Source organism: Ursus arctos, unplaced genomic scaffold, assembly GCF_023065955.2.
Source record: "Ursus arctos isolate Adak ecotype North America unplaced genomic scaffold, UrsArc2.0 scaffold_33, whole genome shotgun sequence".
NCBI lineage: Eukaryota > Metazoa > Chordata > Mammalia > Carnivora > Ursidae > Ursus > Ursus arctos.
Window position 1 is genome coordinate 17107437 of NW_026623019.1, and position 23632 is coordinate 17131068.

At 35.9% G+C, this 23632-nt stretch overlaps 1 protein-coding gene across 4 annotated transcripts in view; it reads left to right on the top strand.

Moving 5' to 3' along the window:
- The window catches only part of VPS13A (vacuolar protein sorting 13 homolog A), a 242767-nt gene that overhangs the window by 118539 nt on the left and 100596 nt on the right, over window positions 1-23632 (top strand). For all 4 annotated transcript variants that reach the window (XR_008956869.1, XM_026518814.4, XM_026518816.4 and 1 more), the window contains exons 36-45: window positions 4848-4975; window positions 5313-5482; window positions 6020-6237; window positions 7368-7600; window positions 16519-16611; window positions 17326-17682; window positions 18819-18920; window positions 20221-20379; window positions 20549-20804; window positions 22152-22312. Coding sequence is in view for 3 of the 4 variants with exons in the window: in XM_026518814.4 (XP_026374599.1) it covers window positions 4848-4975; window positions 5313-5482; window positions 6020-6237; window positions 7368-7600; window positions 16519-16611; window positions 17326-17682; window positions 18819-18920; window positions 20221-20379; window positions 20549-20804; window positions 22152-22312 (1877 nt within the window). In the remaining variant the exon portion in view is untranslated. The remainder of the gene's footprint in view (window positions 1-4847; window positions 4976-5312; window positions 5483-6019; window positions 6238-7367; window positions 7601-16518; window positions 16612-17325; window positions 17683-18818; window positions 18921-20220; window positions 20380-20548; window positions 20805-22151; window positions 22313-23632) is intronic.

A 23632-nucleotide genomic window follows, 5' to 3' on the forward strand; every position in this document is an offset into this window, starting at 1 on the left:
TAGGGTAAATTTCATATAATAGGTAGAATGAGAAATTAACTACATTACAAAAGTGATATGGAAAAGATGACATGTTTTTGGTTCCTAGGAAGGGAGAAATCTCTACCATATCAGTCTAGTCTAGAAGTGAAGTGGATTAAGTTTTACAAGTTTTGAGCCACTATTAGAAGAGATTCTCTCTTCTTTTTTGAGAGATGGACTAGTTGTGATGTAGCAGCAGAGAAAAATGTTATAATAAACTTAATTCTCTTCATTGAAAATTATCACATAGTTACAGTTAACACATGGAAGACTTACTGTGTAAATAAGAATGTAAATGTTATTAATAACCATGTTAACATAGAGACGAAGACATAACTAAAATATGTCTAAAATGAAATGAAAAAAAGACATTTAAATACATTACTGTTTTAATAATTTTCTTTAAATTTTCGCATACACCAAAGTGGAAGGACTAAGGTAATGAATCCACACGTACCCGTCAACACAGTTTCAGCAGCTGGTGGCATGTGGCTGACTTTATTATAGCTTTAACTCTGCATTTTCTTCCCCCACCCCACTAGATGATTTTAAAGCAAATCTCAGATGTTATACCTTTAGTTGGTATTTAAGCAGTAAGAACTTTACTTTTTATTGGTTTTATTTTTTAAGATTTTATTTACTTGAGAGAGAGTGAGCAAGAGAGAGCACGAGTGGGATGAAAGGCAGAGGGCAACACAGACTCCCCGCTGAGCCGGGAACCCAGCACAGGGCTCAATCCCAGGACTCCGGGATCATGACCTGAGCCAAAGGCAGATACTTAACGGACTAAGCCACCCAGGCACCCCATTTACTTTTTAAATGTAGTCATAGTAACATTATCACCCCTAAAAAATTAGCTGTACTTGCTGTAGACCATGAAAATATCCTGGTAGGCTTCATTTTCTCCTGATTGTCTCAGAAATGTTTCTTTACAAGTTTGTATTTTATAACAATGATAAAGGGACGAATTCGCAAAAAAGATCCAACAACTTTAAATGTATTGTAACTAATAACAGAGCTTCAAAACATGCAGCAAAAATGGACAGAACTAAAGGCAGAAATACACATGCACAATCAGTTATGGATTTAGCATACCACTCTTAGTAATTGATAGAATATAGACAAAAAAAGTCAAAATATAGAACAGTTGAACACTGTTAACAAACTGACCTACCTGACATTAGTATAATACTACACTCAATAATTGCAGAATGCATTTGTTTTTTATTTTTTTATTTTTTTATTTTATTTTTTTTTTAAAGATTTTATTTATTTATTTGACAGAGATAGAGACAGCCAGTGAGAGAGGGAACACAAGCAGGGGGAGTGGGAGAGGAAGAAGCAGGCTCATAGCGGAGGAGCCTGATGTGGGGCTCGATCCCATAACGCCGGGATCACGCCCTGAGCCGAAGGCAGACGCTTAACCGCTGTGCCACCCAGGCGCCCCAATGCATTTGTTTTTTAAAGGGCTCTTGGAATGTTCACAAGGATAAACCATTCTGGGGGGCCATGAAGTTTTCTGGTCATATGGAATTAAACTAGAAATCTATAGCAGCAATAGGACGTCAAAAAAGCTTGAAATGCTTGGATATCAAACAATTTTTAAATAACCTGTGGGTCAAAAAAGGCAAGGGAAATTAGAAAATTATTTAAACTGAAAAGTAATGAACATAAAATCTAATAAAAATTTGTGAGATGTAACTAAAGCAGTGCTGAAAGAAACTTTTAGCTGTAAGGGATTTGATGAGGAAAGAAAAAGAGTTTAAAAGATTAAATCTTTTGCCTGGAGAAAGAAAAGGAAGAGCAAATTAAATCCAAAGTAAATTAAAAGGAAGTAGTAATACAGATAAGAATAGAAGTCAATGGAAGAGAAATGGATATACAATGGAGAAAATTAGCAAAGTCAGAGATTGTTTTCTTTGGAAAAAATTAATAAAATTGATAAATTAGGACAAAGAGAGAGAGAACAGATTATCAGTATCAGAATTAAATAGATATTGCAGATTGCTATCAGGACAATAAGGGACTATTATGAATAATTTTGTGAGAAAGAATTCCACAACTTGTTTGAAATGGACAAATTTCCTGGAAAGCACTAAGTCGCCAAAACTGACATAAGAAATGAGTCTGAGTAGCCCTGTATCTGTTAAAGGAATTGAATTTCAATGATAAATTCTGTTAAATATTGAAGTTCAAAATAATGCCAGTGTTACACAAACTCTTCTGGAAAATAAAGGAAGGGGAAGCACTTCCTTGGCCATTTTCTAAAGCAAGCATTATCCTGGTAAAAAAGAAAAGAAAAAGTCTTTTCAAAAAAAGAATTATACATCAATATCCTTCATGAACACAGATATGGAAATTCTTAACAACATATTAGTGTACTGAATCCAGCAATAAGGATATAGGATATTTCATCTTGGCAGGTGAGATTTATCCCAAAATGCGAAGTTGGTTTAACAGTCAAAAATCAATATAATTCACCAAATTAACAAAGAGGAAAAAAATCATATTTCAGTAGATGCAGAAAAAGCATTTGACAAAATTCTGTACCTATTTATGGTGAAAATTAGAAATATCTAAAAGGCATACTTAATGCTGAAGTGTTAAGTTTTCCCCCTAAAGTGGACACAAGTCAGAAGTGTCCACAATCATCACACCAGGTTAACTGATAGTCATGGACAGAGTAATAAGGCTGGGAGAAGGATTAATAGATCTAAAGGGTAGAAAGAAGTAAAAATGCCCTTGACTAGATAGCCAGAAAAAAAAAAAAAACAAAGGGCAAAAAAAATATTGTGAAAGACAAAGATTTATACTATCTGGTTGAAAATTTGCAGTAAATCTGGGGCGCCTGGGTGGCTCAGTCATTAAGCGTCTGCCTTCGGCTCAGGGCGTGATCCCAGAGTCCTGGGATCGAGCCCCACATCGGGCTCCCTGCTCCAGTGGGAGCCTGCTTCTTCGTCTCCCACTCCCCCCTGCTTGTGTTCTCTCTCTGTCAAATAAAAAAAAAATTTTTTTTTGCAGTAAATCGAAAGTTAGCATAGACAGATTTGTAAAACAGAAGAGTCCGAGAAAACACACAAGTAGAGTCAACAGATTTTCAACAGACACTAGTCAATAGGGAAAGGATAAACCTTTTAACAGGAAAATTGAACTTTGTCCCTTCATGCCATACACAGAAATTAATTTAAGATGGATGAAAGACATATATTTGAAAGCTAAAACTTCTAAGCTTCTAGAAGAAACCATAGAAGAGTATCTTCATGATCATGGGATTGCCAAAGATTTCTTAGGTTGATAAAATGCTAATCATAAAAACTTTATAAAGTAAACTTCATAAACATTTTTAGCTTCTCCTTATCAAGAGTTGGTATCAAGACTGAAAAGTGAGGCCTCAGTCTGGGGTACATATTCATGATATGTGTATCTGACATTGTTTTCATATCTGGAATACCTGAAAACTCCTGGAAATTAGTAACTTAAAAAAAATAACATAATTACCAGATTAGTTGAATACTTGGGAAAGGTTGATAAATGTAAAGTAAGCAGATGAAAATATGCTAACATAGTTATATTTCAGGAAAACTTCACGTTACCAGATGAGTCAGATTTTAAGACTAACAGCTCCAAGCGTTGATGAGAGTATGAAACAACTGAGACTCACATAATACTGTTGGGAACATGAAATAGTGTAACTACTTAGAGTTGGGCAATTAACAACATATATCTACCCTGTGACAAAATTCCAGATCCAAGTATTTCACCTACTCCACTCCAAAATAGGTGTATATATACACTAAATGACTTACTCAGGAGTATTTGTAGCAGATTTATTTGTAATCGCTTAAATCTGGAAACAACCCACATGGTCATCAATCCTAGAATGGGTAAATTGTGTGTTTTCATAGACTGCGTAAGAAAGCGTGAACTACTGATACATGTGACAACGTGGGTGAATGTCAGAAACATGTTAACCGAAGGAAGCCAAACATGAAAGAGGTTTTACTCTAAATGTTACTCTATACAGAATTTAAGAACAAACAAAACTAACCTTTGTGATTAAAATTAGAATGGTAGGGAGGTTGGGGAAGAGCTGGAAAAGGGTATGAGAGAACTTTCTGGAGTGATGTAAATATTCAGTATCTTAATGGGAGTGCTAGTAGCATGGATGTACAAAATCTCATTAAATTGTTCAGCTAAGATCTACATATTTCACTGACGTAAATTTTACCTAAATTAAAAATGAGTTACCTGGTGTGGTGGCACTGGTCTCTGGAGTTGGGTAGCAATTGCTACAGTTGAAAATCTGTTGACAATTGCTAAGACTTAGCAATTGCTATGTTTTAATGAAAAGTCCATTTAATATATTCCATGTACATATAATGCCTTGACTCAAAATATAGAATGCAGACAAGAATGAATTTTGGATCCTTCTTTTTAGTGGAACAGTTGTTGAAAATATCTAAAATGTCTTGTTTGGTTTTAATTTTTAAAGTAAAATTTGAATATTAAACTGTGTGCCAGGTAGTCTAATAAGTACATGCCCTTTTACTTAATGCCCAAAACAAACCCGGTGGTTAGTTTTGTTATTCTCACCTTACAGAAATGGAAACGGAGGCACCAAGTGTTTAATTAATATTCCTGAACTATCACAGAAAGAATCCTAAGCCGGGAGTTACTAAGTTCAACTTTTGAATTTTCTAATCTTTATTATTTTCTTAACAGTATTCTACATATTTAATTGAAAATTCTGTTAAACCTATTTAAAACCTATTTTAATGACTTCTACCTTTCTTGACTTTCTTATCCAATAACTTAACTTTTCCAAGGAACAACTGTAGTGACTGCTGCTGTGGTAGAAATACACTCCCAGGCCTCTCAAGTTAAGACAACACTGAATATGAGCTTCAGAACCGACTATCTCACCATGGTACTGTACAGTCCAGGTCCTGAACAGGTGAGTTGGGAAGAAAATATTTTTTCACTTGATGAAAATTATATACGTGAATGCTTATTATTAAAGTAACTGTTGTTAATATTTCATATGTATTTTGAAGTCTCTTTTCCTCTGAAAAATGTTACTGATCATTTCCCTTTAATAATAAATTTAACCATTGTCCTTTTAAGTTATCTTTCCTGTAGGCAGCGATGTAAAAAATAAATTTTTAAATTAAGTTTTTTTTGGCCTTTCGTTAGCAGGCCCTATGGAGATAGAGAAGTTGGTAGTTCGTATCTTAAAATATGTATTAGACTTTGTTTTTGTGTAAAATTTGTATTAATTTCCTCTTCCATAGACTTCCTTTACAGATGTTCGTGATCCTTCTCTGAAACTTGCTGAGTTTAAGTTGGAGAATATCATAAGCACTGCAAAAATGTATACAGATGACTCAACATTTTCTTCCTTCTCATTAAAAAACTGTATTTTAGATGATAAAAGGCCTCATGTCAAGAAGGCAACTCCTAGGTAATAGTGTTCTTACTTTTTACTTGAGAAATGGTTGATAATATTTGTAAAACATATTCCCAATGTTGCATGTTTGTTTTCTGGGTACATCCCAAGGTTTTCAGAGCTTCAGTTTAATGGAGTTATGGTTCTCAGTCAGCATTTAAAATGTCCTGGTTTAGTTATGTGCTGTTCTTACTGTGTGCTCAATGTATTGGTTAAGTAGAAATAATCAGTGCAGTTACATTGGATTTTTTAATTAATCTCTATTATCTAAATTATTATTGATCTCTGCAAGTTATAAACATGAAAACCTGAAAAATTAAGACCAATATGCTGAGATTCTAATTTCTTACAAATGTGCTTCCTAGTTTATGAGACAGTTGTGCTCCAGAAGTTTCTAAGTTTGTTATTTGGACTACTTTGTGATCTTCCTAGGAGAAATAACTTCAGAATGCTGCTTTGCTGTTAGTAAGATGGATAAGAGGTCTTTTGCCTTTTATTGGTTTGTTTGGTTATTTGTAAGATACTCATAGGAATTGTTATTGTGTTTTTCAGAATGATAGGGCTGACAGTTGGTTTTGACAAAAAGGACATGATGGATGTAAAGTATAGAAGAGTCAGAGATGGTTGGGTGACTGATTTAGTCCTTCAAGAAATGTATATTTGTGCAAGTGTGGAATTTCTGCTGACAGTTGCAAATGTCTTTCTTGAGGCCTACAGCACAGGCAGTGCTGTAGAAACCAGTGTTCAAACATGGACTGCTAAGGAAGAAGGTTAGTTATTAGCTAAAATATTTCATATCTGTATTACTGAAGTGCTACAGTAGTGCTCACCATTGATGACCTTTCTAGATGATGAGGTTAAGTGAATTACTCAATTAAAATATTTTTCAGAGGTAAAAGGAAAACTTAAGTGTGCTTTCTGGTAGAATGTGCAATTTGCGTATTTTTTAGGATGTAAATGTGTATTGGGTTCACAAATTATGAGATCTGTATTAGAATAAGCAAATATACTTCCCTACAGGCAGCAATTTCAAAGAATTTTTTTGACAAAAACAAGTAGGGAGAATAACGAATCAACCATTACTTTTCAGGGCGCCTGGGTGGCACAGCGGTTAAGCATCTGCCTTCGGCTCAGGGCCTGATCCCCGCGTTATGGGATTGAGCCCCACATCAGGCTCTTCGCTAGGAGCCTGCTTCTTCCTCTCCCACTCCCCCTGCTTGTGTTCCCTCTCTCGCTGGCTGTCTCTGTCTCTGTCGAATGAATAAATAAAATCTTAAAAAAAAAAAAAAAAACATTACTTTTCATAATTAAAGATAATATTATAACTTAAAGTTCTCTTTTATTTTTGTTATCTTTATAGCTCTCCACTATCTTTTACGTATTTCGTTCGTTGTGGTAGAGCAGAAGTAGTATCAAGTTGAGAGTTGGAAACTGGGTTAGTTACCAGCTCTACCATTAAAGGGTTTTTTTCCCCACATTTTTAAATGTTCTGAAGACTTACAGAATCTTGAATTCTTTTTTTTTTTTTTCAAGATTTTATTTATTTATTCGACAGAGATAGAGACAGCCAGTGAGAGAGGGAACACAAGCAGGGGGAGTGGGAGAGGAAGAAACAGGCTCATAGCAGAGGAGCCTGATGTGGGGCTCGATCCCATAACGCTGGGATCACGCCCTGAGCCGAAGGCAGACGCTTAAAGACAGAGCCACCCAGGCGCCCCTACAGAATCTTGAATTCTTAACCTAAGAGAATTGCAGTAGATTCCTTTGGGATCTAAGATTCTTTTATTTTTTTTTGCTTGGAATGAAAAAACATTTTCTCTCAAATAATTATTCATAAATAATATGTATAACAAAGATTTATAAATATTTTAAAATGTGAACTTATTTTTGTTCTATTTAGTACCTGTACAGGAATCAGAGAAGTGGGAAGTTAATATTATTATTAAAAATCCTGAAATTGTGTTTGTGGCTGATATGACAAGAAGTGATGCTCCTGCCTTAGTCATTACAACACAATGTGAAATTTGCTGGAAAGGTGACCTTGAGAACAATACAATGACTGCTGCCATTAAAGACCTTCAAGTGAGAGCATGCCCATTTCTTCCAGTCAAGAGAAAAGGCAAAATCACTACTGTGAGTTTACTTTTTCATTATCTGCTTAATTGTAAACTATTTTGAATTTGGTATATACTACTTTAGAAAACGACCTACATACTTTCCAGCCTTTCTCCGTAAAATAACTTTCTTCTCCGAGCGCCTAGTCTAGATTATCATTATACCGGCTTTGCACGTCTTTTCTTTCTCCAGTTGCTCCTCAGTGTTGTATGTATTTGTGGGAATAGTCTAAGATGTTTTCATCTGGACACTTCTCAAAGACCGCACTGTGGCTTTCTGACCACGTCAGTTCCTCTGAGGCCTTTGAGACTTTCCACCAGTTGTTTGCTTGGTTGTTTCAGTTTTATTATTTTTAATCTTTTCCACCTATCTCGACATTTTTGCTCAGGTATGTTTTTTCTTTTCTACATATAACTTATTTGAACATTCAGACATTTGCTTTGATAAACATCACATTTGTGTTTTACTCTCTGGTAGCCTCTTGGCCTTCTACCTCTTCATAACTGATTAGTTTATTTCTTCAAAGACATACACATCTTTTTCAACTGCCTATTACTTCTGCTCATATGGAACACTTATAAAATGTGTAGACTTCTGCAAGGAGTAGAAGCATAAATGTAATAGCAGCATAAATACCATCAACATAGAAATATAAGCTATAATTTTGTTAAAGTAAATACATATATATTAGGATACAAGAGAGTTTATTTTCCTAGTTTGCAAGGCTGCGGGCTCACCACTAAGAAAAGAGGAAATAAAAATGGAGGGGATACAGATTCTCTTTTAGGTTATAATTTAGAAGTTTTACATATAGTTCTTCTATTTATATCTGTTTGGCTTTGTGAAAAGACAAAATCCGACCAAGTAGATTTGAAGATCCAATTGACTTTATTAAGAATTTCATGCATTTGGCTGCATCCCAGCTAGGATGCATATAGGGGTTATATAAAATGAAGATCCTTTATAGGAAGGAGGGTGGGGCGAGGAAGTTATTAGCAAAAGAAAGGATTGTCTCAGACAAGGCCATGTTCCCTTAGAGGGAAAAGAGGGAGTCTTCTTGGTGGATTAATTTATCTTCCTTTTGGGGATGGAGAAGGGTCCATGTGCAGGCCAAAAGTTTCCTAAGACTGCATTTCTCAGGGGACATTGAAACTGCAATTAGGTTAGGTATTAAGTTTAGTGACTTAGGCTGGCATACGTGACTCCATCTTGATCCTGTGGTTTTAACAACTTGAACTTAGCTGTATGACCACACTTATCTTCACAAAGGGTTGGGGAATGTGGTCTTTTTTTCCGAGCTACCTTGTGCTCAGGTAAAACTTGTATTTCTATAGAAAAGGAGTGTCCTGAGGATGCTACGAAGGCGCACACAGGACTTGGGTCTTTCCACAGTGTCAGCTTTATTCAATCATAAAGCAAAGTTAAATCACAATTATAAAGCAGGTTCAGGATTCCAAACTCAACGACAGTTCACCATGTGATTAAACTTGGCTTCTTACAGCACACAAAACAGGACATAAGACAAATCACACAACAAACAAGATAACAGAAGTTAATGAACCAAACGAGAAGGCAGTCTGGGGACGCGCAGCTGAGATAAGGCCACGGTATGGTCTGGGTCAGCTCTCAGCATTTACTGCTTCTGATGTTCAATCAGGGAAGGCTCTTTGTTCTGTTCGGAGATCAATCAGGCAGAGCCTTCGGTGGCAATTGCCTTTTTTAAGTGGTCAGACAGAAGGGTCAGGTCTGAAGAGTCTGACAGTTTACTCCCCAAATCCTTTCCTTTTTAAAGGGATTTAATCAGTTTTGGGTCTCTGGTTCTGCTCCTTATCAGTTCTGGGGTGTCAGCTGACACTGGTCCCAGCCATATCTCCTAGCTGCGGTACCTTAACTGCTTGCGTCTTTGCTCGACACAGGCTCCTGCTTGACTTGAGAGACTCCATTTTGCTCTCTAGAAGGAGATAATCAGGTAACGATTAGAGGTCCTGACCTATTGGTTCACTCAGAGGTTTCTTCTTTGTCCACACAAATAATTCATATTTGTGTTTTCTCAGCCATAGAACATGTTCATCTCTTCCTTAAGGGATACAGTCTCAAAGTCCAGGATCTTGAGCTGATTTTCTTAGTTCAGTCTGCTGTGACTTCTCTTATTTGATGTTCTGTTAACTAATAGACAAGCCACGGCTTTTCAGCAGACAAATACTCCATCACCGACACACACAACCACTATATAATGGTGGTATAAGGACAGGATAACTGCAATTTAAAAACCCATTCAGAAAAATAAGAATGAGGAGCACTTGGTAGTCACTTATCCGTAACGAGTGTCACATCTTGTGAGCAGAAATGTGAAAACTTGCAGCTCTTGCAATGGAGTCAAGTTCCTGGGAGAGCCCATGTTGGAATCTTCCATTTTCACTCCCATGGAAAAACATGGTCATTTTCTCAGGTGGCCCCAGCTTTCCCCTCTAAAAGATTTTTTTTTTTAACCATTATTCTCTGTAGACCCATCTGAAGTGGCTGTTGTCTCTTTTCGGGAGCTGCACTGTTTCCACAGCTCACTTCCTACTGAGTTGGTTACTTGGAGATTGCTCTAGCAGTTGAATTAACAGAAGGCTTTTGCATGGCTGATAATGGTTTCTTTGGCAGTTTTTCTTTCTTTCTTTTTTTTTTTTAAAGATTTTATTTATTTATTTGAGAGAGATAGAGACAGCCAGCGAGAGAGGAACACAAGTAGGGGGAGTGGGAGAGGAAGAAGCAGGCTCCCAGCGGAGAAGCCTGACGTGGGGCTCGATCCCAGAACGCTGGGATCATGCCCTGAGCCGAAGGCAGACGCTTAACGACTGCGCCACCCAGGCGCCCCTCTTTGGCAGTTTTTCATTCCTTGAACATTTAGTTTAGTTCTAGGTAGTTCAGGTGTAAGCAACCATAACCAAAGAATGCATTCATTCATTTATTCTAGAAAACTCCTGTTTTATTTACTAATCATACTGATTTTGCCTTCATCCTCATTTAGTAAAGACTACTTTAGTAATAGGATTGAGCGAGGGGGACAGGCACCATCTGTACTCTAATTGTTGTTGTTTTTGTCATGGGCTGGTTCCCATGTTTGATTTTAACAAAAATTGCCAGAGAAAGTGTAGGAGCCGCAGTCTTATCTCTTGCTGAGGCTCCTCTTTAGAGCCTGAGTCTCCTCAGTATTTTCCTTTCTCTTATAGGGCTTTGCAAACAGCAGAATGAAGGAGCTAATAAATAGCAACATTTTAAGTATTCCAAACCTGTCTGGCAGTAGGCTTTTTTCTAAAGTACATTGTCTGGCTGGGGTTCCAAACAGACAACATTTGACCACTGGCCACTTGGAAAATCCAAAGGCAGAGACATGAGTGGCTGTGAAACAAGGAAGGAATTTATTTCAGTGAGGCCGATACCAAGAAGACAGTGGGCCAGTATCTCAAAGATTGTCTCCAAGGTGCCAAAAATTTTTCCAGGTTTATAGAAGGAAAAACTGGGACAGAGGTCGGTGGGTCCATGCAGGTGGGCAGTAAAGGTCAGGTGGACCATTTTCTTGGGGTCAGTCACATGGGGTCTTGCTGGCTCAGGACAGTCATCTCTGCATGCAGGGGTAGTTTCAGTTGCCATCAGGGAATGCTTTGCCCCCACGGTCTTTTGCCTGAGTTAAGAAATAAGATGGAAAGAAAAAAATCATTTAGAAAGTACAGATAGAGGTCAGAATGGAAGTAGTTGATGTCCTCTCTCATTTTAAAATATCCCATGTCCATTCAGTTGCTAAATCAGTCAGATATTTGACTTTATTACAGTGGTGCCAACTTCTAGGTGTGAAATTCTGTATTAGGATATTAGTTAGGCTGCTGTAACAAGAGGTACCCCCCCCCCCAGAGAAGTAGCTGAAGCATGGTTTAACTACATTTAAAAGATTCTTTCTTTCCATCTTGTTGCTGAGCTATTCCTAGGATGTAACTTAATCTGCTTGTTCAAAGAAATTGATTTTTTTCTTCTTGGTCCCATTCTGCTGACCATTTTGAAATTGCTAACCTAGCGATAGCCTTCTGCTTAGTATACAGCTAAAGAATTTGACAAATAACTTGAAGGTAAATCACTTCCAAGTTTTGAGATAACTTCCCTGCTCCCCCCGCCCCCACCCTTGGGACTTTGCAGGGTTGTCTTGGTAGCTTGCTTCTACTTCGAAGCAGACTTTTTTAACATCACTTTCAACTTGTAGATGGATTATTACTGTGCTACAAGTTGCTTCCTTCATAGATGGAAATGGAAGTCTAGAGAAGGAGATCTTTAGCTGAGTAACCACGTGTTAAGGGAAACTTCTGTGATTATAGAGAATTTTGAGAAGAGTGTTTATGGCCAACCAGCAGTTTTGGCCACATACATTTTGATAAGTTGTAGTTAGTACAACTTTAATTGGTATTGTATTTATTTTATATTAAAACAAAGTTTCTTAATTTAATATTAATTGGGGTCCATGGATGCTTAGTAGAACTTCATGAAACTTTTAAAAATGTATGTAAAGTGTTGTATACATGCATTTTTAAAAGAGAATTTATTTAATTTTCAAAGGATACATGGCACCAAATTTTTCTACCCATTTTAACATATGGGATATTCTCATCTTTGCCTCCTGTACAGTATAAATTTATTTCTGTCTGACCTTATTTCATTCATTAGTGTTTTATAATAATTTTTGAATAAATTCCTAAATCCTAATAAGTTAAATCATTTTATATCACAATAAGTAGCTGTCACCTTTTTTTAAAGTTTTTATTCAAATTCCAGTTAACGTACAGTGTAATATTGTTTCAGGTGTACAATATTGGTGATTCAACACTTCCACGCAACACCCAGTGCTCATCACAAGTACATTCCTTAATCCCCATCACCTATTTAACCCATCCCGCTGCCCCCCCCCCCCCCCCCCCCCCGCTCCGGAAACCTTAGGTTTGTTCTCTATAGTTAAGAGTCTGTTTCTTGGTTTGCCTCTTTCTCTCTCTCTCTTTCTCTCTTTTTTTCCTTCCCTTATGTTCATCTGTTTTGTTTCTTAAATTCTTAAATGAGTGAAATCATGGTATTTGTCTTTCTCTGCCTGACTTCTTTCACTTAGCATGGTACTTTGTAGCTCCGTCCATGTCCTTGTAAATGGCAATATTTCATTCTTTTTGATGGCTGGGCTGTCAGCTTTTTGTTTTTTTAAAAGATTTTATTTATTTATTTGAGAGAGAGAGAGAGCATGAACTGGGTGAGGGGCAGAGGGAGGAGACTCCCCACTGAGCAGAGAACCCAGTGCCAGGCTGGATCTCTGGAAACCAGGATCATGACCTGAGCCGAAGGCAGACACTTAACCACCTGAGCCACCCAGGTGCCCCTGGGCTGTCAGCTTTTTAAATGAATTTATCTTATTCTATAATTTTCCTAAACTTGTTACCTGTACCAATATTTTTTAATGATGTTATATTTTCTAAAAATCACCTGCAGAAGTAACATTGTTTGTTCGTTGAATGCCAGTAATGATTCATCCTCATTGTATTCACATTAGGTCATATTAGTATGATCTTAATATTTGCTTGTGAATTTATATATAAAACCTTTAGTATGTTGAGAAATTTTCCCTATCTAATTTTGAAAGAATCTTAATCATGAGTAAATGTGCAATTTTATTGAGTGCTTACTACCATCTATTGAAAGAAGTGTAATATTTTTAGTATTCTTAAATTACATTAATAGTTTTTCCTATGGCATATGAGCCTTACATTTATGGGTAAAATACCCTAAATTGGAGACTATTTTAATTTCTTCTGTATTTTGTTGAAAGTACCTTTGGGGATTCTATAATAGAAGACTAACTCTCCTGTAAGAGTAGCTAAGGGGGGAATTTATAGTGAGCTCTTGTAGGTTTCTGTAAATATTGTCTATAGCCTAAGATTGCTTCTTTGAAGGGGAAGCGTAGCTGCAGGAAAGGAATGCATGGGTAGTGAAAATCACATAAGACTGGGAGCAGTTAGGTGAGAGAGTAGGAAGGAGAAAGAATGATAGAAATAGCATTGAAATCACAATTGCTGCTGTTGAAGACTAATAATAATAGGAAAACAGTTCCATTTTAAGAAATGATTTTACATCATTGAATCGATCTATATGGACTTCGTTACAACTTGACTGTAATGTAGTTTTGGCATAAACACATTTACTGTTAATGACCAGCTACATTTCTAATCTTCAATAACTAGACTTGAAAATAAAGGAATTGGGTAAGGATCAACATATACCTTTGTATTCATTTTGGGAAGGGGCTACTATGAAAAGTTTTCAGGTTATAGAAAAACTTTTATATGTATGATACTATTTGTTGGTTTGGTTTTGTCTTCTGTAAGATGAAGAGATAACAAATTTTAGGTTGAAAATCTCGGATCATGTATTGTAAAGTGGTTATAATTTTCTGTCCTTGAAGTTTAAAGAAATGATATACTGAATATTTAAGTTATGTACCAGTTGATCTTGCTAATGTTATTAGAATACTGGTAGATTGTAATGTGATTTCTTTGGGGAATGGGTTTGGATGTCATTTCCCCCCCGATTTATTCTTCATTGTCAGTATAAGCAGAACTCTAATAGATGGCCCCCAAGATTTCTGTTCCCTGTTGCATGTGCCCAATATAGTCTTCTCTTGAATGTGTACAGGATCAATAAATATAATTAAGTCACTAATTAGTTAACTTTGAGTTAATCAAAGATTCTGGGTGGGCCTAACCTAATTTTTAAAATGGTGAGACACCAAAATGCTTTCCTGCTGATCTTGAAGGAGCAAACTGGGGAGAAGGCAAGAACCTGTGAATGACTAGTAGAAATAGAAAGCAGTCTCTGGCCAACAGCTAGCAAGCAAATGGAGAGCTCAGTCTTCAGGCCACAAAGAAATGAATTGTACCAACAACCTGAAGGAGCTCAGGAGAAGATCTTTCCCTAGTCAGACCTTCAGATGAGGACAACCAGGTGGCTGACACCTGAAAGATTCTTGACCCATGAAAACAGGGAAATAATAAATTTGTCTTAAGTTAGTAGGTTTGTAATAATTTGTTATGCAGTAATAGGAAACAAATACAGAGGTTTGTAGCAGTAGTAAGATGCTCTTGTAGCAGTTATTTCGAACGTGGGAGCAGCTTTGGAATGGGCAGTATGCAGAATCTGGAGGAATTTTATGGAGATTGATAGACAAAGCCTCAGTTGTGTTGAATAGACTCTTGGTAAGAATATGGTCTTTGATGATGCTGCAAAGGGGGCCTACAAGGAAGGTAAAAGACGTGTTATTGGAAATTAAAGGGATGGCCTGAAATGTAGTCACAAAGAGCTTTGCAAAACTGTGTCTTGTAGTTGTTTGGAAAGCAGAACTCATAAGTGACAAACATGGATATATAGCTAAGGAGATTTCTAAGCTGCCGGATTTGAAAATGTTGTCTGATTTCTTATTGTTTATAGTAAAATGATAGAGCAGAGAGATGAATTGAGAAAGAACAGTTAAACAAAAAGAACCAGAGAACCAGGACTTTATGAATTTGATATTTCTTAGCTTTCCAAATGGCAGAAGATGCTAAAAGTCAGAAATGGCTGCCAAAAGTGTAGCATAGAGAGAAGACCGTGTGATTGTATGAACTTCTGCTACATCTTAGGTCAAAAAATCATAGTGTTCAGACACACAGAGGGCCCTTTCAAGAGACTAGTATGTGATTCACAGATCTTCTCATCACACTGAGGGCAGTCTAGGAATCATAAAGGTGTCATTCTTTAGCTGTCGCAGCAGGAGGAGAGACCATGATTATCTCAAAAAGATCGGTGGCTGTTGCTTTTGTCTAATGGAGTAAAACTTTGTAAAATTTACAGAAGGCCTTCAAGGTTCTTGAGAAAGTGATTTTAGCAGAAACACTGCCAGCATGGACTGGGAGGGACAAGGAGTAGAAAATGAAGAGAGACTCTTTGGACCCCCAAAATTCTACTGGCAGGAAGCAGGATGATAAAACTGTGTGGTTACAAATCTGTGCTACCCTTTCTAGAAAAGGAAGGATGATTCAGAGGATAGAGGTGAGAGCCACAGACAATCTTTGAAACCTTATCAAGAAACTCTTGTACCTGGCTGGATTTCAGGTTACTTTGGGCTAGTGACTTCTTTTTACCTTCCATTTTCCCCCTTTTAAACTGGAATGTCTGTAATTGTTATCCTATGTCTGCCCCGCCATTCTGTATTGGGAGGATGGGAGCAGATAACTTCCGTTCCTTTCACAGATCCACAGAAGGGAAGTTGTGCCCCAGCAGCTGTACTTAATAGATTACACATAGTTACTTCATTAGCACCTGTGCCTGATTGAGATTTTAGATGTTGAGATTTTAGACTTTGGGCTATAATGGGATGAGGCTATTAGAAGCCTTAGGAGGTGAGTGAATATGTTTTGTGCTTGAGAGCAACGTGATTCTTTCAGGAGCTAGAGGGCAGAATTCTGCCACAGTTAGAGAAAACTTAAGTTAATTTATGGTTATGTTAAGAGTTATTTAGTAAATCTAATGTATTTATAATTTTTTCCTCATCTTTTGTAGCTTTTCCTGTATAGATTATTTTGTTTCAACTTTATAATGGAGAAAATTGTATTATATTAAGTAAAATAAAATATATAATACAAGCTTTATGGGGTTTTCATGTATTTAAGCATATTTAAGCTCCTTGACTTAACTATGTTTTATTAATATTGTTGCTATTATTGTTAATACTTTCTATTAGAAAAGACAAGTATAAAAGATAATTGTGTTATTGAGTCACTTGTGTTTTTTAAAAGTTACTTGTTTATTTAACGTAACAATTACTAGGAATGTCTTTAAATAAAACTTTTAGAACAATGTTAATTTGGTGGTATTGAATTTTTCTCTCCTAGGTTTTGCAGCCCTGTGACTTGTTCTATCAAGCTACTCAAATAGGTACAGATCCACAAGTGATTGATATATCAGTAAAGTCCCTCACACTAAAGGTAAGTTAAAATGTAATCAGTTATTCATATCTTTAGGGCACCTTTTTAAAAAAGTAGTAAAACCTAAAAATAAGCAATTATTATATCAAGTCTTTAATTGTTAAATAAGCAAAAAATAGAGCAGCTGTGTTTTTGAAAGTATTTTTATGTGACACATTATTACAGTGTATTATTTAATACACATTTGAATGTTATTTATTATTGGTGTTTGACTTCTGTAGTTAACATCTAACATTCCTATGATATACATGTTTGAACTTACACTTGATCAATCTAATATCTGTAAGATTCAGGTTAATATTTTAGAAATTGAAATTAGTTAGGGGCACCTGGGTGGTTCAGTCGATTGAACATCCGACTCTTCGACTCAGGTCATGCGTGATCTTGGGGTCATGGGATTGAGCGCCACATCAGGCTTCGCACTCAGCAGGGACTCTGGTCCAGATTCTCTCTCTCCCTCTGCCCTTTCCCCAACTTGTGCACATGTGCACACTCTTTCTCTCTCAAAATAAATAAATACATCTTTTTTAAAAATTGAAATTAGTTATAAAATTTTCATAGGCAATAAACTGTATCTACTATTTGATGGTAGTGATATTAGTTTAATATTAATGCTTCATGATCTTTCAACAAATATATTTAATATTTTTGAAGTACCTAATTTTTGAAAGTGGTATGGGTAGATTTTTTATTAGTTTTAATTTTTCCCCTTAGGTTTCACCAGTTATCATAAATACTGTGATTACCATAACATCAGCACTTTATACATCCAAGGATACCATCCCCCAAGAAACTACTTCTTCTACAGCACATTTATGGGAAAAGAAGGATACAAAGAATTTAAAAATGTGGTTTCTTGAAGAACCAAATGAAGTTGAAAACAAAGCTCCCACCACTGAATTGATACTCAAAGGAGAGATGATAAGAGTGAACATTGATTCTATTTTTATAGTTCTTGAGGCTGGAATTGGTCATAGAACAGTGCCTATGCTCTTGGCAAAATCACGGTTTTCAGGGGAAGGCAAAAACTGGAGTTCCTTGATAAATCTCTACTGTCAGCTTGAACTAGAAGTAAGTACATGCAGTATTTTTCCGGAGTTTATTACAAATAATGCTACACATGGAGTATTTTTGGTATCTTACGTAAGTATTTTAATTAAGTTTATTGTAAATATGAATGTTGGCTCATGGTACTTTTGGAAGAAAGTATACAAATTTATGCCCTTGGTATAGTTGTTTTTATGTGTATATTATTGTAACATAAACTTAACTTGGATATATCAATTGATTTTATCAACTTAAAGATGATACATTAATAAAGTATTGATTAGATTCAGAATTCTTATTTTTAAGAATGGAATATCTTTTTTCCTTTAGAAGGATAATAGACTATTTCTGAATCTCTTCTAAAAGAGTAGTAGAAAGAATTAGAAGGATATGCCTCATACTTTTATACAGTGCATTAACTTTAGTGAGTATCTACAAAGATCTTTCACATTTTTGTGAGAGTACTTTAATTATAAGGAAGATACTTCTTTTGAACCAACATACATTTTGCTTCGGAATTTATCTACATAGAATTATCCCCAAAAATATTTTGGTTTAATTTATGAGTTTATGTGTAGTGGAAACTAATTGGATATTCTACTAATTTATATTAATAAATACAAAAATTTGTGAGCTGATAAATTATTTGTGTGTTGATACAGAAATATACACTAATAGAGGTAGAACTGACTGACTGGATTTCAGATTTTGAAATTCTGGCTAGATTCTGTATATTTTGCAGAGGATATGGTCTAGGATGTCCAAGAGATTCTGAGAGTTCAAATAAATAAGCACTTACTGAATTGTAATTCATCATCAAGAGATTTCAAAAAATCAGTGCAGATAGGCAGATCTGTTTAAAAACCTCAATAATACATGATAAATGGACGCAGTTTTTGATTTTTAGCCCAGTCTGGAAGTCAAGGAAAAATGCTTAAAGGGGGGTTTTATCTGGATTAAATTGTGAAGACTAGACTATGAAGTTAGCCAGGTGAGAAAAGTGCTGAGGGAGTGTGTATAAGAACTAAGGAAAGTCTCAGAGAACAGTTTTCATATAAAGAAATAGCAGAGCCAAAGGAAATAGTGGTGGGAAACAGCATGGAAGATCCTTTTAGAAAGGAAAGGCTGTCTTATTTCAAAATTTAATTCTCTCTCTCTAGGTGCATTATTACAATGAAATGTTTGGTGTATGGGAGCCTTTGCTGGAACCCTTAGAAATTGATCAGACTGAGGATTTTAGGCCGTGGAATCTTGGAATCAAGGTATATTTGAAGTCTGAAAATTGTTTTTCAAAAACTGTAAATGTCCATACCACACAAAACAGTTCAATTTTAATAACAAAGTTCAGGTTTTCTCATTGTGAGCCTTGCCGCGTACTTCCCTGTGTGGCCTGTGAATGTAATTTTCAGACCCAAGACCAGTGCCTCCTATGCTAATGCAAGTAATCGTGTAACATTTATTGTGTTCTAAACACTGTTTTAAGTAATGTACTTTTGCTTGAACCCTTACAGCACCCCTTTGAAGTCAGAGTTTTTAACATGTAAAGGAACTGAGACAGAGCTTTAGAGCCTTCCCTAAAGCAGTACCTTCAGAGTGGAAGAGGTGGCTTGCAGTTCCGGCTGCAGAGCCCCGCTCAGAACCACCATGTTAAATGCCTCTAGCGTCTTCTTGTCGGTTGCTGTCTACCCTGAGTTTCCTTTGTCCTTAGAAGGGTGTACATACAGAAGAAAGTATACTGTTACTTGTTTCTCAGATGGATTGTAAATTTATGTAATCATAAGAGTCAGGACCCTTAGATGGATGAAATTGTGCTTCAGAGCTGGAAACTGAAGAATTGCTAGCATGTCTCCTCTCTAAATAATGATTCAGTCACCTGCAGACACATTTTCAGTGGTTGAAAGCCGGTTAATATAACAACAAAGGTTACTTGCTTGTCCAACTTTTTTGTATTAGATTACTACACGTACTTCGTACATATTTCAGATAAAGGATTGGATAAAGAAACTTCTTGGGTGTTTTTTAGGTCAGAATCTACCTGGGCAGTGGATCTGTGAATCGTAAAAAACTGGTAGATGGTGTTGATGCTCCGGAGTCGTAGGTTCTAGTGGCGCTGTTCTGCAACTGTTTTTGGACTTTTTAAGTCCCTTGGTTTCTATTCTTTATTTATTCCATAGCCAATAAACCTAACTAATAAACCAAATGATTTTTCTTGTTCTGAATGTCCATGAGCTATCAAGTGTGTGCTTTTAAATTTTCATTCAAATGCTACATGCATTTAGTGATTTTAGGTTTAGGGTTTATTTTTCCTTTTGAATTGTGTTTGCCATTTTAGTATCACTGAGGATAAGAAGTATTTTTTCCTCTAATATTGCCCCTGTCCTGTGTGACCTTAGCTGGCAGATATCCAAGCAATTCCAGTAAGGCAGTGGAACTGATAAAACTTATTGTTGTCTCTAATGTTATTATTGGGATTTGTCTAGTTTGTTTTTTCTTTGCAAAATGAATAACGTGTTCCTAGGAACAAATTTTCCTTATATTTCTGTAATTTATGTGTCGTTTTAGATGAAAAAGAAAGCAAAAAAGGCCATTGTTGAGTCAGATACTGAAGAAGAAAATTATAAAGTGCCAGAATACAAAACTGTTATCAGTTTCCATTCAAAAGACCAACTAAACATTACATTATCCAAATGTGGTCTTGTAATGTTAAATAATTTAGCCAAGGTAAGAAAAGAAATTTGAAAACTTAAGTGTTGGTATACTAGTCTGAGCCTAAGCCTTTTTTTTTTTAATTGAATAAAAAGTTTTTTATTAACTTATTTATTTGTCATACATCCCTTAGTGTTATTGTCATTTAGTTTTCATTTTATTTACAATAACTCTTCCTTATTAGGCATTTACAGAAGCTGCCACTGGAGCTTCAACTGGCTTCATACGGGATCTAGCACCATTTATGATTTTAAATTCTCTCGGACTTACTGTCTCTGTTTCACCAAGTGATTCTTTTAGCGTACTTAACGTTCCATTGGCAAAATCATACGTATTGAAAAATGCGGAGAGTTTAAGTATGGACTATGTGGGAACTAAAGACAATGATCATTTCAATGCAATGACCAGCCTAAGCAGTAAACTCTTCTTCATTCTTCTCAGTAAGTGTTAAATTATTTTCCTGGGGCTTTAATTTCTTTTAAGTTACATTTTTTTCATTGCATTTTACTTGTATGTAGTATCTTACAGGTTTTTAAATCTCCTTCCAAATAGGTCAAGAACTTTGCTTTTTCTTTTGCAGGGCTTTGGTTGCTCGTTGTCACTGTATTTTTATATTCCAAATTGTGACTTTATCCACTGCGTTATCTAGGGCATGGTAGTTCACCATTTCATATTTTTGGGAGGAGAAAGATTTGATCCTGTCCTTACTCAGCTTTTTGTTGTTTTAACCACATTTTGTATAATTCAGTAATATTCCCCTAGTTTTACAGCCACGTGAATTCAAAATAAAGTTTGAAGTCATGAAAATGGCACACTCCATTGGTTTCTGGGTTCGTAAATGGTTTTTATTTTCTGCCTGTTGAGGTGGAAGGTTATTCTTTTGTCCTTTGTGATTCTCAGGAGTGTTTTGTTTTCATGAGAAATGAAAGTAAAAAATTCTTAATTGTCATAATATTTATTCATTGTGAAGTTACCTAGTCCCAAAGCCTCACCCACATCCCTTTCTGATACTCTCATATTTAAATAATTAGAGAGAAGGGAGGGAATTTGAAAGATTACTAGACAGAGGGGAGGGGTGCTAAAACTGATACCTTGTGCTTTCTCCTAGGCAGGAAATGTTGCTTAGCAATGGCTAGGTTTCAGGTGTTGTGCCGGCATTCTCAGTGAATTGCTCTCGTCAATTTTACCTGACTTGTTTTTGAACTAACATTTTGATGGAGTGTGGGGAGGGGTATATGTAAATAAATAATTCACACCCCCCAATAAAATGCAATATGTATATTAAATGTGTATAAAATTTTGTTTAATCAGGTCTTAGAAACCATAAGGTATCACAGGTTGTTGGAATAATGAAAAACTGAAATTTTGCAGCTACTTTGGTAATTGCCAGTGAGTGCCAGCAGGTATTAGGCTCTGGTTATTAAGACAGCAAACCAAAGATCAGTGTTCTTATATTTTATAATAATTTCTCTTGTTAGTTTCAAAACATATATTGCACTTAGGTTAAACTACTGAATGAAAATTTTTTTTAATTAAAAATTTTTTTTTGTTAAGTGCTTTGAAGGTTTTAGATGAATGCCTGGGAATGTATTGTGGCTTCTTAATATATCCCTTTGTATAGATTATACAAAGAAATAGCCCTTTTTTTTATAGTCTTATGTCTAAAAACTTTAGTGACTGTTATTTACAAGTTTAAGAAATTATCTGATATGTCTAGCATTTAACATCTAATTAAGATTAATATATGATTAATAATAAAAACTTTCCAACATATATATTCCATTTAGCACCTGCTAACCACTCTACTGCTGATAAAATCCCTTTAACAAAAGTGGGTCGACGACTATACACAGTAAGACACAGAGTGTCTGGAGTTGAAAGATCTATTGTTTGTCAAGTTGATGGAGTGGAAGGAAGTAAGAAGATAACAATTCGCTCCCCAGTGCAGGTACAAAATAATTTTTTTTTTTATTTGTGGGGTCATATTATACATATTTGTGTGTCAATAAAAAAAAAAAAAGAAAGCTAATTACTACCAAAAGAATGTAAACTGTAATAGAAATACAATTAATATAAAAAAGAAGAATCATTACCAGTAATTATACTACTCTGGAATAAACAGTGGTAGGATTTTGTTTAATATTTCTTGTAACTTTTTATAGGACTCTTTTTTTTTTTTTTTCAAGATTTTATTTATTTATTCGACAGAGATAGAGACAACCAGCGAGAGAGGGAACACAAGCAGGGGGAGTGGGAGAGGAAGAAGCAGGCTCATAGCAGAAGAGCCTGATGTGGGGCTCGATCCCAGATCGCCGGGATCACGCCTTGAGCAGAAGGCAGACGCTTAACCGCTGTGCCACCCAGGCGCCCCCCCCCCTTTTTTTTTTTTTAAGATTTTATTTATTTTTTTGACAGAGATAGAGACAGCCAGCGAGAGAGGGAACACAAGCAGGGGGAGTGGGAGAGGAAGAAGCGGCTCATAGCGGAGGAGCCTGATGTGGGGCTCGATCCCATAACGCCAGGATCACGCCCTGAGCCTAAGGCAGACGCTTAACCGCTGTGCCACCCAGGCGCCCCTATAGGGCTCTTTCTATAAACTCTTTTTGGACTATTCTAAAATACCTCATCAATATTTTGTTTTTAGGTCTTTGTGGTATAATGCATATCCTTTGATTTTAATTAGAAAATATGAAAAATATTTATGTCTTTATTGAGGTCAAACTGATGTACAATAAACTGCATATATTTAAAGTTGATGAATTTGGACACAAAAACAGACCTGTGAAACCTTCATTACAGTGTACATGCTAAACATATCACCCCAGAAAGTTCCCTCTCTCCCTACTCCATTCTTAGATAGCCACTTACATGTTCTTATTGTATATTAGTTGCACAGTATAGAATTTTAGGTAAATGAAGTACAAAAAGGAGTATGGCTTCTTTCACTCAGTGTCATTTTACATGTATCAACTTTTGTGTATTAATATTGTGTGTAGTTACATGTTGTTGATTAGTATCTATTAAATGGATATACCAAATACTATTTTGAATGAATCTTTCGTATATGCTATGACGGTAAGTGTTGAGGTTTATGTTTTTCCATGTGGCTATTCAGTTGTGCCAGCCAACATTATCCTTTTCCCATTAAATTGCCTTGACATTTTGTGTCCCCCCCCCCCAAAAGTGGATTTATTTCAGAACTCTCTTTTTCTGTTTCATTGATCTCTTTATGCTAGTACCACATTGTCTTCATTACTGTTTTATCCTG